Source organism: Oncorhynchus mykiss, chromosome 8, assembly GCF_057628025.1.
Source record: "Oncorhynchus mykiss isolate SJ-2025 chromosome 8, ASM5762802v1, whole genome shotgun sequence".
NCBI classification, from domain to species: Eukaryota; Metazoa; Chordata; class Actinopteri; order Salmoniformes; family Salmonidae; genus Oncorhynchus; species Oncorhynchus mykiss.
The window spans coordinates 13858911-13872141 of record NC_143029.1 but is presented as its reverse complement, the minus strand read 5'-3'; the positions used below and the strand labels follow the sequence as shown (position 1 = coordinate 13872141).

General features: G+C 44.3%; 1 protein-coding gene across 1 annotated transcript; it reads left to right on the top strand.

Moving 5' to 3' along the window:
- Positions 1–1244: 1244 nt before the first annotated feature.
- Positions 1245–12574, top strand: LOC110529423 (dual specificity protein phosphatase 10). The gene is made up of 4 exons (XM_021611580.3): positions 1245–1723; positions 3131–4037; positions 9245–9631; positions 10087–12574. The coding sequence occupies exons 2-4, from the start codon at positions 3179–3181 to the stop codon at positions 10350–10352; spliced, it is 1512 nt and encodes a 503-aa protein (XP_021467255.3). The 5' UTR covers positions 1245–1723; positions 3131–3178; the 3' UTR covers positions 10353–12574.
- Positions 12575–13231: the final 657 nt, after the last annotated feature.

The window sequence follows — 13231 nt, the reverse complement described above, 5'->3', positions numbered from 1 at the left end:
TACACAGCGCTGTACCAAATCTTCAGTTTCTTGGCAATTTCTCACAATTTCTGGAATAGCCTTCCTTTCTCAGAATAAGAATAGACTGACGAGTTTCAGAAGAGAGTTCTTTGTTTCTGGCCATTTTGAGCCTGTAATCTTGTTTCTGGCCATTTTGAGCCTGTAATCGAACCTACAAATGCTGATGCTCTAGATACTCAACTAGTCTAAAGAAGGCCAGTTCTATTGCTTATTTAATCAGGACAAGAGTTTTCAGCTGTGCTAACATAACTGCAAAAGGGTTTTCTAATGATCAATTAGCCTTTTAAAATGATAAACTTGGATTAGCTAACACAACGTGCCATTGGAACACAGGAGTGATGGTTGCTGATAATGGGCCTCTGTATGCCTATGTAGTTATTCCATTAAAAAATGAGCCGTTTCCAGCTACAATCGTTTTTTACAACATTAACAATGTCTACACTGTATTTCTGATCAATTTGATGTTATTTTAATGGTCAAAAAATGTGCTTTTCTTTCAAAACAAGAATGTTTCTAAGTGATCCCAAACTTTTGAATGGAAGTGTATATTGGCCATTGAAAGGCTTTGAAGCCCGGTCGGCCATATTTGCACTCTCCAGCAGGAGCAGTCCTCCATAGAAATGAATGGAATTCTACAGTATTTCAAATAAATGTTTCAAGGATCAAAATTACATGTATATAAGTTAATTTAATTTTTAGGCCACATGATATAATTGTAAAGTATGAATTAAGGTGTCTGTTATAGAATACATGTGGCAAAAGTGAATGTAGACATTAATAAATGCATTTCTATAGCTTCCAAAATATTGTTTTACCACCGTGGGGGAGTGCCAAGATGGAGGCACAGAGCCTTCAACACAGCAGCCCTTATTAGTCATCTAGTGTATATATAAATCATTGGCGAGAACCCAGGCATGGCTATTCTGGAGCAGGACCTAAAATGACTATAATTATCCATGATACACCCCTCAATGAGCAATTTGTCAATTCCAATGAGAATGTGTCACCAATGGGCTGATTGAAGGCCCCTGTGGTTAACCTCATATAATATTGTAATATCATGCATTATACAATTGTAATATCATATGAATCACTATACATAAGTTTCCCCCCTGATAAAACAATACCATGCACCATTATTAAACAATTCATTGCATGCAACTACTACCGTCATTACGACTGCATTTTCTGCATCAATAGGCGGAGAATAACGCATTAAAGACGGCGCGGGGCACGAAACCAAGGATGAACGAACTTCTCATCAGAGCATGGAGTATTCAGTCTACGCTTGCTTCGCTCTGCCTAGTATCGGCCTTTTGATTGGTTGCCAGTGACATCACCCTACCCTAATACATGGGACTGTAAGCATTGTTCATTCGACAGCCCTATCCTCAGAGAGCTGATTTAACACCCGCATCTGAACTCCCACCCACTACGGGGTTGGCTCTTGCTGCGCTCTCACTGTTCAAAACGAATGCATTTAATATTAATGAACTCGTGTATTGGCTCTTACCCGTGTCAATCCTAAAGTGCTTCTTCACTAGGTTGGCTGACCCCTTGTATATTATTACTGAGGACCAGGCTAAAAGTAAAAATGTTGCGGATCCTCGGCACTGGGACAGGCTGAATGGAGTCAACGTTGAGCGCAAATAAAATCATTCTACATTCACCCGGAGCGCACAAAATATTGTTTTACAAAAATGTAAGTACACTTTTAAAAATCCTTTAATAGGCGACACTTCAAAGTCTATACTATAGTTTACAAGTTGTATAGAAATGAAACGGTCAGAGCGCTGACGTTAATCAACACGAACATGCCATACTCAGACATTTCACGTCATAACAGTGCGAAATATGAACGATGTCAGATTATGGGAATTTCACATGAAATTATATATTCGATATCATGAAGCCTTCAGATCGTTGCATGAACTAATTTCGTTCATGTAAACCTCTGACAGATGATGAACTGTTGACTCTTCAATATCACTGTGAACAAATATACCTGTAACCGGTTGTTGCCAAAATGATCAAGACTAGATTTACACTACAAATTATACAATGTTTTACTATGTGAGATACATTCATGCAACCGCGGCGTCTTTGAAGTGAAATGACATTTACAAACCATGTCTGTACTGCCGAAACCCTCCATACTTTATTCTCAGCACGTCCTTATGCCGGTCTCGTCAATGAATGTATGTACACCCTGTGATTTCTTTTCTACCGTACCAGCTAGTTGAAACAGCTGGATACTGAATGCGCGGGTCAGAGGACGCCACCATGGGCGTCTTTTGATGTGAGGACATGGTTTTATTACATCTTTATTGCAACGTTTGATTACATTTAAGCAGCTTTTCCCGCACCCTATGACTGTTCCAGATGTGATTTGGAGAGAGAGACCAAACTGCGGTGTAGCCCTACACGTCGATGCAGTATTCAGCAGTCTTTTTGTCACACGAAATTCAAAGGCTTATTGTACTGCACTGTGAAATTGACAGTAGCCTAGCTGCGAAGCCCATACATTTGGGCTGTTCAATTACCTGCACATATTTGTGATGGTTATATTATTTGGTCATGCATTTTCATGGGACACTCCACATTTTCTGAGTTTACAAAATACATTGTATGGTTAATACCCACCCTTACTAAATTGGCAGTAGTCTCTCTCGTTTACCTGGTTATTCCCACCAACTGTGGCAGTTGCCTTGCAGACCTTTAAGTAGATAGATATGGTATTTGGTTACTGTTTAGCCGTTTAGTACTATACATGTTTGATTAAACAGATAAGTACCTGTAGCTCATTCATTGTCCCCTGAGAGAGTCAATGACATTGGTCATCACCAAACCTCCATGCGATGCGTTACATGCTGTGCTTATTATTGAGTCTATACAGATGCTTTTTTCCACTGAGTCCATTCACAATCCTGATCTGGGCCAGTATTCATAAAGCATCTCAGAGTAGGAGCGCTGATTTAGGATCAGTTTAGCCTTTTAGATCGCGATGAATAAGATTACATGGACAGGGGGGACCAGATCCTAGATCAGCACTCCTACTCTGAGACACTTAATACATACGGCCCCTGATCTGTTCTTTCCATATTTCCAGACGGGCATCTTGTAGTTCTCCGTAGACGTCCCGACCCTCAGCCTCCACATGCCTCCATCTCCCCTTGACGACAGAATTGTGGTGGCGCTGCCAAGGCCGATCCGACCTCAGGAACTCCGACTGCGCCTGGACACCAGCTACCTGGACACCAGCTACCTGGACACCAGCTACCTGGACACTACTGTCACCAGCCCTGTCAGCAAGACAACCGTCATCAGCACAACGGTGGTGAAGATCCGGGCGACCAACCTCACTTATATGCCCTCATCTAACGGCTCCACGCGCTCCCTGTCGTGTGGATGCACCAGTGCCAGCTGCTGCTCGGTCACCACCTACGAGAAGGACAGCCAGCACAACCAGCGCCAGCAGCAGAGCCACGTCAGCCAGGTGAGCGCCAGCAGCCCCAACCTCAGCTATGCTGGACCCGCCTCCTCCAACCCCATAGTCACGGGCATGGGCATGATACACCATGAGGCCTTCAGCGACCCTAGTCTCACCTCTGGCCCAACCAAGGCTCTAGGGTCCACTGTCCGGGTCATCCACCCCAATGAGCTGGCCAAGCGGATGGCCAGGTGCCCCATGGGCCACCCGGTCGGGCCGGTGCCGGTCATCATCGACTGCCGGCCCTTCATGGACTACAACAAGAGCCACATCCAGGGTGCAGTGCACATCAACTGTTCGGACAAGATCAGCCGGCGACGGCTGCAGCAGGGCAAGATCACCGTGCTGGACCTGCTCTCGTGCCGTGAGTCCTCCGGCAAGGACTCCTTTAAGGGCATCTTCTCCAAAGAGATTGTGGTGTACGACGAGAGTACAATGGATCCCCAGAGGGTGACCTCCTCACAGCCCCTTCATGTGGTCCTGGATTCGCTGAAGAGGGAGGGAAAGGACCCCATTGTTCTCAAAGGTAGGACCGAAGTTCTGGGCTCGTACAGCATCTTTACTTATCTGACTTTATTGTTGCAGTATCATGTTCACGTTTAAAGTGGCGTTTAAATACAGTAGAAAACAAATTGACAATGCAAAAGTCATAACAGTTACATACTAATAAAAAGAGCCTGCTGGCCTTACTGGGTCGATAGGAACATTAGCCCGAGCTGTTTAGGAGGGATATCACACCTGGCACAAGTTATTGTCTAGTTCTGTTATTCCTGCCGGGGGTGCCCTAAACCTGCACCATGAGGGGAGTAGTTCAAAGTCTGGGTACAGGGGGTGTTTTGGGTCTAAAATGATTTTGTGAGCCTTGCTGTGTGCCCTGATCTTAAAGATCTCATCCAAGCCTGTCTGTTTGACTCCAAGTACCTTGTAAGCATATTTTTCTGGCTGACAGTGGCATTGCCAAACCAGAAAACAACACAAAAAGTCAAATTACTCTCAATAAAAGATTGGTAAAACACAGTCGGTATAGTACAGTCAACATTAAAAGATCCCAACTTTTCAAGATCTCAGAGTAGGTAGTGTAGCAGTGCTGATTTAGGATCCGTTTGGCCTTTTAAACCATAACAGGGGGGTTCTCTTGAGGTTCTCTTGAGGTTCTCTGGAGGTTGTGTTTAAGCTTCAACGAGTCAAAGTAGAAACACCTGGGATGTTATCTGGAATGGTTGAAGGATGAGGGAAGAGGATGAGGTCTTTATCTGGAATGGTTGAAAGATGAGGGAAGAGGATGAGGTCTTTATCTGGAATGGTTGAAAGATGAGGGAAGAGGATGAAGTCTTTATCTGGAATGGTTGAAAGATGAGGGAAGAGGATGAAGTCTTTATCTGGAATGGTTGAAGGATGAGGGAAGATAAGGTCTCTAATATAGAAAGCCACATGACTGTTTTGATTAACAGAGAGGATGAGAGAGATAGGTTTATGTAGCTGTAAGTTGGTCTGTCTAATTCATTTTTCAGAGACTAGCCTGTCTGTATACTTCTGTTGTGAAGAGGTAGGTGGCAATAGACAATGAAGTTGGTAGAGGTGCAATGGGGATATTTGCTATTGAATGTATGTATGTCCCTGAGGAATAGGCTCATGTTAGGTGTAAAGTAAATGTAAGGCCGTTTTGTCTTGCCTCCATTGTGTGTAAGCTTCTTACTTAGTAACTCATACTGTCATTTACTGTGTACTACCCATCTATAAACTACAGTATATACTGTATGTAAGTCTGATTCCAACAGTATCAGCTGACCCTTAGCCTTCACACCCTGATGATTTGCACGCACACATACACCACCCAGACACACACACACAAACACAGAATTTGTTGGGCAGCTTCAGTCCTGTCAGGGTATGTAACATGCTTTGGCTGTTTTGCAGAGGCTGGGAGGCAGCTCTTAGTAAATACGGAGCCCTGTTGAGGCAGCAGCTCCTGTGTGTCTGCCGTCTGCCTCGCAGACGCGGTCTTTCAGGGAGGTCATACTGTAGCACCTTGATGCCATCCTCTCCTCTCCTCTCCTCTCCTCTCCTCTCCTCTCCTCTCCTCTCCTCTCCTCTCCTCTCCTCTCCTCTCCTCTCCTCTCCTCTCCTCTCCTCTCCTCTCCTCTCCAGAGGAGCTTCCTTCCTTCCTTCCTTCCTTCCTTCCTTCCTTCCTTCCTTCCTTCCTTCCTCCTTCCCTCTCCCCTCCTCCTTCCCCTCCCTTCCTACTTTCCCCTTCCTTCCTCCTTCCCCCTCCCTTCCTACTTCCCCTTCCCTCTGCGTCCATCTCTGTCTGCTGCGGTGAGGAAACAGAGAGCGGGCTACAGCATAGCAGAACAGAATGTCTGATTTAATTCTCATGAAATCCAGGCATCCACTGCTGCAGGAATCAAACGACTCAGCCATGAGCCCTGAGCCCTGAGCCATGAGCCCTGAGCCCTCAGCCCCACGACCTGGTCTCAACCGCTGACACCGTACAGCAGAGAACACTGTGTGTGTGTGTGTGTGTGTGCGTATGTGCGTATGTGCGTGAGTGTGTGTGAGTGTGTGTGTGTGTGTGTGTGTGGAGGAACAATCGTCATATGGGTTTCCCAGCATCAGTGTAATTTAGAACCAGACGTGATTCATTCTACTATTGATTATGGAGGATACTGCACTTGCTATGGACCCTGCTCAAAACTAGTACACTGAAAGGGGAAAGGGTGCCATTTGGAACACAGGCCTGGTCTCTTTGAAGTGGTTTAGAAAAATAAATAGAATATGTTTTATTCATCATGTTCTTCTTTAAAATGTATTTTTTTATACTTTGTACTATAATCATGTTTCGTTGGATCAATAATTTGTGGATATCTTTAATCAGTTATGACCCTGCAACCAAAATTAACTTGATTACAAAGCCAGAAATACACAAACCATGAAACGTATGTGCTAGATTTTTTTTGGCTTACAGTACTATTTTGATTTCATAAGAATTGTTTGTGAAATGTACAAATGGTATTTAATATTACCATTAAAGAGGGATACCAAATGTTAGTTAAAATGTACTTATACATTAAGGACATGTGGAAGACTGTTTTATTCTATCGGTTAAACATTGGCTTTCTCCAGAAGCAGACATTTCTAGTCCTGACGGGCCTTTTTCCCAGTGACCCAGATCTGAATGTAGGAGTTAGTTATATACTGTAGCTGACAAACATGGCATAAAGCAAACATCATTATTGATATAAGACTGTGGAACTTACAGTTGACGGAAAGCATTAGAAAGTGGAAATAGAGTATGAAAAGCCTTCAACGCTTCCGGGAAGTGGTCATTTCTGAGTGAGGAACAGTGCTGGCGGCTTCTGAAAGTGAAAGAGACACTTAAAGGTGCTTTCCTCTGTGAGATAGTCGAAAGAGAATGACAGCCGGTCACACTTCACAGATCTCATCTCTCTCCACAATGTGCCGGAAGATTCTTCTGCCTTTCGTTCTCACTCTCGCCTTTCAAAAGAAGCCATTTACCAATTGAGTGCATCACAAGAAAGGCATCGCTTGAATATGTGCAATAGAAGACCATTTCGATTTTTTTTTAAATGAGCTGTATTTTGGGTGAACACTCAAATCTGTTAGTTTGTTGAAAAATCGAAAAAAGAGAAAGATATTTAATGCATGATTAGCTAAATCTTGCCTCACAAGCACATGCACGTGCACACACACACACACACACTTAGTAATATCATAACTTCGTTGTGGTGGTCACTATGATTTATTCAACTGTAGTAAAGTTCAACGCCTTTAGGGATTGTGTGAAGAGACTCTCATTCCATGATTTACTGTTGGTTAATTATTATAACGACATGCCCCTTGGAGGGAGTGTGAGAGAGATGTTTTAGAGAAACATAGCAGTTGAATTTGTTTGTTTAGTGTGGCCCTATTAATTAGACTGGTTTTATGACCATGTTATGATTTACAACATCCTCCCTAGTCGACAGTTGATAGGAGATCCCCAACTGCCCCATTTCCATGGTGAAGCCGGTGAGGCCATATGATCACCTCACTTGGCATGATGTCAGCTCTTGTAGATCTTGTAATGCAAACAATACATGAACTGATACTCTATGTCAGGCCCCAATGCATCCCCCCTCACCCCTTCCAGGGTGTCAATGGCGTCATGACAACAGGTGCAAAGACCCCCCCCTCCCCACTAACTGAAACTGACAGTAACTGGCAGTATTTTCCTCCCTCTCAGGCCCTGTGTGTGTTAACGTTATGTTACAGGGTTTATTTGAAGGAGTGCAGATGTCCAGCGAGACACATGTTCAACATTTATCATCTTTATTTGGCCGCCATCTTTGGCGCTGAGGAGAGTGATGATAGCTATTTTTCAGAAGGAATGCTGTGTCGATTGTCTTGGGGACATTTTGAATGTTTCCCTCACTATTTAAATTATGAGAAATATGACATTACCTCCAGGACTTTAGGTGATCTAGTCCTACAGACAGAAACAGATGAACAGGACTTTAGGTGATCTAGTCCTACAGACAGAAACAGATGAACAGGACTTTAGGTGATCTAGTCCTACAGACAGAAACAGATGAACAGGACATTAGGTGATCTAGTCCTACAGACAGAAACAGATGAACAGGACATTAGGCGATCTAGTCCTACAGACAGAAACAGATGAACAGGACATTAGGCGATCTAGTCCTACAGACAGAAACAGATGAACAGGACATTAGGTGATCTAGTCCTACAGACAGAAACAGATGAACAGGACATTAGGTGATCTAGTCCTACAGACAGAAACAGATGAACAGGACATTAGCTGATCTAGTCCTACAGACAGAAACAGATGAACAGGACATTAGGTGATCTAGTCCTACAGACAGAAACAGATGAACAGGACATTAGGTGATCTAGTCCTACAGACAGAAACAGATGAACAGGACATTAGGTGATCTAGTCCTACAGACAGAAACAGATGAACAGGACATTAGGTGATCTAGTCCTACAGACAGAAACAGATGAACAGGACATTAGGTGATCTAGTCCTACAGACAGAAACAGATGAACAGGACATTAGGTGATCTAGTCCTACAGACAGAAACAGATGAACAGGACATTAGGTGATCTAGTCCTACAGACAGAAACAGATGAACAGGACATTAGGTGATCTAGTCCTACAGACAGAAACAGATGAACAGGACATTAGGTGATCTAGTCCTACAGACAGAAACAGATGAAGTGCAAAGCCCTCCCTACAAACTGATATCCAATTCAAACGGAAAATTCAAATGGCAAACAAATGATATGGTTTGAATGGTTGGTTGGGGGCTTGGAGTGTCTCAGTGTTTGACATCAGGCCATGAAAGTCTATGCTATGATAATATGGTCACCTATTTTGCCACCCTATCAGATGAATATGCAAAATGTCATTGTCGGAAGAGGAGGAGAGAGAGGTGGAGAGATGAGACAGAAAGAAGGAATAACATCAGAATATTAGCTAGAGACAATTTGGATGGACATGATTTGTTGTTTGATAGTTCAATACAGTAATATTTTCCTCCAATAGACACGTAGCAGACTTGTTCCAGTCAAAACTCCCCAACTACCAGTCGTGACCTGCCATTGTAATAAAGGATAAGGCATTATACCTGCAGATGTTAACTTAAGTGTCATAGGATATAAACGTATTTGTTTTCCACTGACTCATCCTGTTGCTGTCTGTTGTTTACCCAGGGGGCCTCAGCTGCTTCAGACAGAACCACCAGAACCTGTGTGACCACTCCCTCCACCTCCACGAAAGCCTGGACGCCGGCATAGGCGTCAGCGGGGCCTCCGGCCACACGGGGGCACTACCTCACTCCATGTCCCTGCCCTCCACGCCGGACATCGAGGATGCCGAGCTGACTCCCATCCTGCCCTTCCTGTACCTGGGCAACGAGCACGACGCGCAGGACGCCCACAGGCTACAGCGCTACAACATCGGCTTTGTACTCAACGTCACCACCCACCTGCCGCTCTACCACTATGACACAGGCCTGTTCAGCTACAAGCGGCTGCCAGCCACCGACAGCAACAAGCAGAACTTGAGGCAGTACTTTGAGGAGGCGTTTGAATTCATTGGTACGCAGGAAAAGTTAGCTAAGTCTAGTCATTGCATGGTGGTATGTACAGTGGAAGTGTATACAGGAGGTGAGGGGCGGAGGTTGCTGTCGGTGGCAGCGGTGGGATCTCATTTCTCATTGAATTGATTCTGTTTTATAATGTTCTTTCAAGCCACATTAGGATTGGAGTTAGTCGGTGATTTAGCTTGGTTGATACATATTCAAATGGCTTGTTTTTATCGATCAGAGGCTGTGCAGGTTGTCTGACCTTAGAAATGATGGATTTGTTAACACTACCGTTAGTATACAGTATTGCACAGTGTAGGTTTTGAGTGAGTGGACTGCAGTGAAAAATATGACATTAGTTACATGACTAAAACATGAATGTGATGTTGTTGAAGTCATGTTTTATGTTACCATGACGAGTTCTATTCTGACGAGTTGAAAATGCTCCTCTCTCTCCTCTCTCTTCAGAGGAAGCACGGCAAGCGGACATGGGCCTCTTGATCCACTGCCAGGCAGGCGTGTCTCGCTCGGCCACCATCGTCATTGCCTACCTGATGAAGCACACCTGGATGACCATGACTGACGCTTACAAGTTTGTCAAGACCCGGCGGCCCATCATCTCCCCCAACCTCAACTTCATGGGCCAACTGCTGGAGTTTGAGGAGGACCTGAACAACGGCATCACACCACGCATCCTCATGCCAAAGCTCATCGGTGTGGAGACCATGGTTTAGGAGGAAACCTGCCATTCCTGGTTTAGGAGGACATCCCACTCACTCTACGGGCTACTCTTGACAGGCTGATTCTGAGAGCAAAATCACTTTATTTCAGAATCTCCTAGTCATGCTCTTCTGGGACTGTCACAGGAGTGCCAAGGTTCTGGGTCAACGGCGATGAGAAACACCCCAGAATACCTGCTGTTCCGAACTGGCTGGCTTCCTGGAGGAACAAGAGTGTTGGGGAGAGAAAACGGTCAGTGGGAAGCTGTCGTGCTTGACCATGGAGGAGCAAAAACATGTAAGGAAAGGAAAATAGATGAACTATTTCTGAAGAAAAAAAACAGCATGTACTGTGGGGACTTAGCAGGTTAGCAGTGAGAGAAACTGACTCCTCAGACTCACACTGTGCTGTGGCTCACGGTTATTGTTGCAGGCAGGCTGGGGCCGAGCTGGCCGAGGCGGTGCCTGTCAGAAAAGATGAAGACTTGTTTGGTGTGTTAATGTTCTTGTTCTATTTTTATACAGGGGTTTATGGGGGTGACCATGACAAGCCCAAAGTGGCTTACTGTGCAATAATGTCTGAGTGGAATGCGGCTGGGAGCCTGATCTTATGTGTATATATGGGTATTCAATGACGATAAAACATTTCCATTTCACCACTGATTTGACATGAAGTAACCTTTTTTGAATGAATTGTTGTTATCGATTCTGTATTTTTTTTACGCATACCATTGAGCTGTTACACTATATATATAAAAGTATTTGGACACCCCTTCAAATTACTGGTTTTCGGCTATTTCAGTCACACCCGTTGTGTATACAATCGAGCACACAGCCATGGAATCTCCATAGCCTAACATTGGCAGTATAATTACCTTACTGAAGAGCTTAGTTGCGTTCAACGTGGCACCGTCATAGGATGCCAGCTTTCCAACAAGTCAGTTCTTCAAATTTCTGTGGGCGGAAGGTAGCCTAGTAGTTAGAGTGTTGGGCCAGTAACCGTAAGGTTGCTAAATCGAATCCCCAAGCTGACAAGGTAAAAATCAGTTGTTCTGCCCCTGAACAAGGCAGTTAACCCACTGTTCCTAGTCCGTCATTGTAAATAAGAATTTGTTCTTAACTGACTTGCCAAGTTAAATAAAAAGTGCTGTTATTTTTAAATAGAAATGTGTTAGGAGCAACTACGGTTCAGCCGCGAAGTGGTAGGCCACACAAACTCACAGAACGGGACAGCGTAGTGCGAAGAAATAGACTGTCCTCGGATGCAACACTTGAGTTCCAAAATGCCACTGGAAGCAATGTCCGCACAATAACTGTTCATCGGGAGCTTCATGAAATGAGTTTCCATGGCTGAGAAGCTGCACGCAAGCCTAAGATCACCATGCACAATACCTAGCTTCGTCTGGAGTGGTGTAAAGCTCACCGCCTTTGGACTCTGGATCAGTGGAAATGCATTCTCTGGAGTGATGAATGTCGCTTCACCATCTGGCAGTCCGACGGACTAATCTGCGTTTGGCGGATGCCAGGAGAACGCTACATGCCCCAATGCATAGTGCCAACTGTAACGTTTGGTGGAGGAGGAATAATGGTCTAGGGCTGTTTTTCATGGTTCAGGCTAGGCCCCTTAGTTCTAGTGAATGGAAATCTTAAGGCTGCAGCATACAATGACATTTTAGACGATTCTGTGCTTCCAAATTTGTGGCAACAGTTTGGGGAAGGCCCTTTCCTGTTTCAGCATGACAATGCCCGCGTGCACAAAGCAAGGTCCATACAGAAATGGTTTGTCGAGAACGGTGTGGAAGACCTTGACTGGCCTGCACAGAGCCCTGACCTCAGCCCCATCGAAAACCTTTTGGATGAATTGGAATGCAGACTGCGAGCCAGGCTTAATCGCCAAACATCAGTGCCCGACCTCACTAATACTCTTGTGGCCAAATGGAAAAAAGTCCCAGCAGCAATGTTCCAACATCTAGTGGAAAGCATTCTCAGAAGAGTGGAGACTGTTATAGCAGCAAAGGAGGGACCAACTCCATATTAATGCCCATGATTTTGGAATGAGATGTTCGACGAGCAGGTGTCCACATACTTTTGGTCATGTAGTGTACGTTTGGCACAAGTTAGATTGATAAAATATATGTTTTTTATGTAAAATTCTTGGCACTGGTGTGTCTTAGTTGTCTGTGCATATTTGTTTAATTCTGTTTACTCTTCAAAAATACATGAAACCATTCACATTGTCTGTGTGTTTTGTTTTGTCACTGTGTTTTTCCATCTCCCAACACCATCAACCATACCACTTGTGTTTAGTAATACATTTACTGCCATAAAGAGCTTTGTACCACAAGTTTACTGAAAGCAGATTGCTCCTCAAACAAAATGGTGGTTATCCTGTTATAAGTATTACTTCAGTTGTAAAGTAGATTTGAGGACTATTCACTGCCTGCTATAGTCTCTCCTGTTCCTTTTGAAATAGTTTTCCCGCTTCTAACTTGTCCCATTTGAATGTAGTGTCTAACCTCTAGATATATTTTGGTGTAGTTGCCCTTGTAGTGTATGTTACTACATTTGCTCTCTGAGTATGGCCTAGTATGATTTACTACATCACAAGGTAACAGCTGTCCGTGAATTGGGCCTCTGGCATCAAATGAGACATTGTATCCAGAGACTGTGGTAGAAGCAAGGTACTGTAATCCCTTTCTAATATTTTGAAACCTCCCAGCCCTGCCGCTAAGCTAACGAGCAGCTCTTGTTCTGCTGCCTCGCGTAACGCCAAGCTCGGCTGTCACGTGCAGTACTAGTGCCTCTATTGATGCCTTAACTAACTCCTGTCTTTTCACCACGGGGCCTGTTTTTGCCACTGTACAGTGCAGGCCATCATCGCATGCAGACAGAAG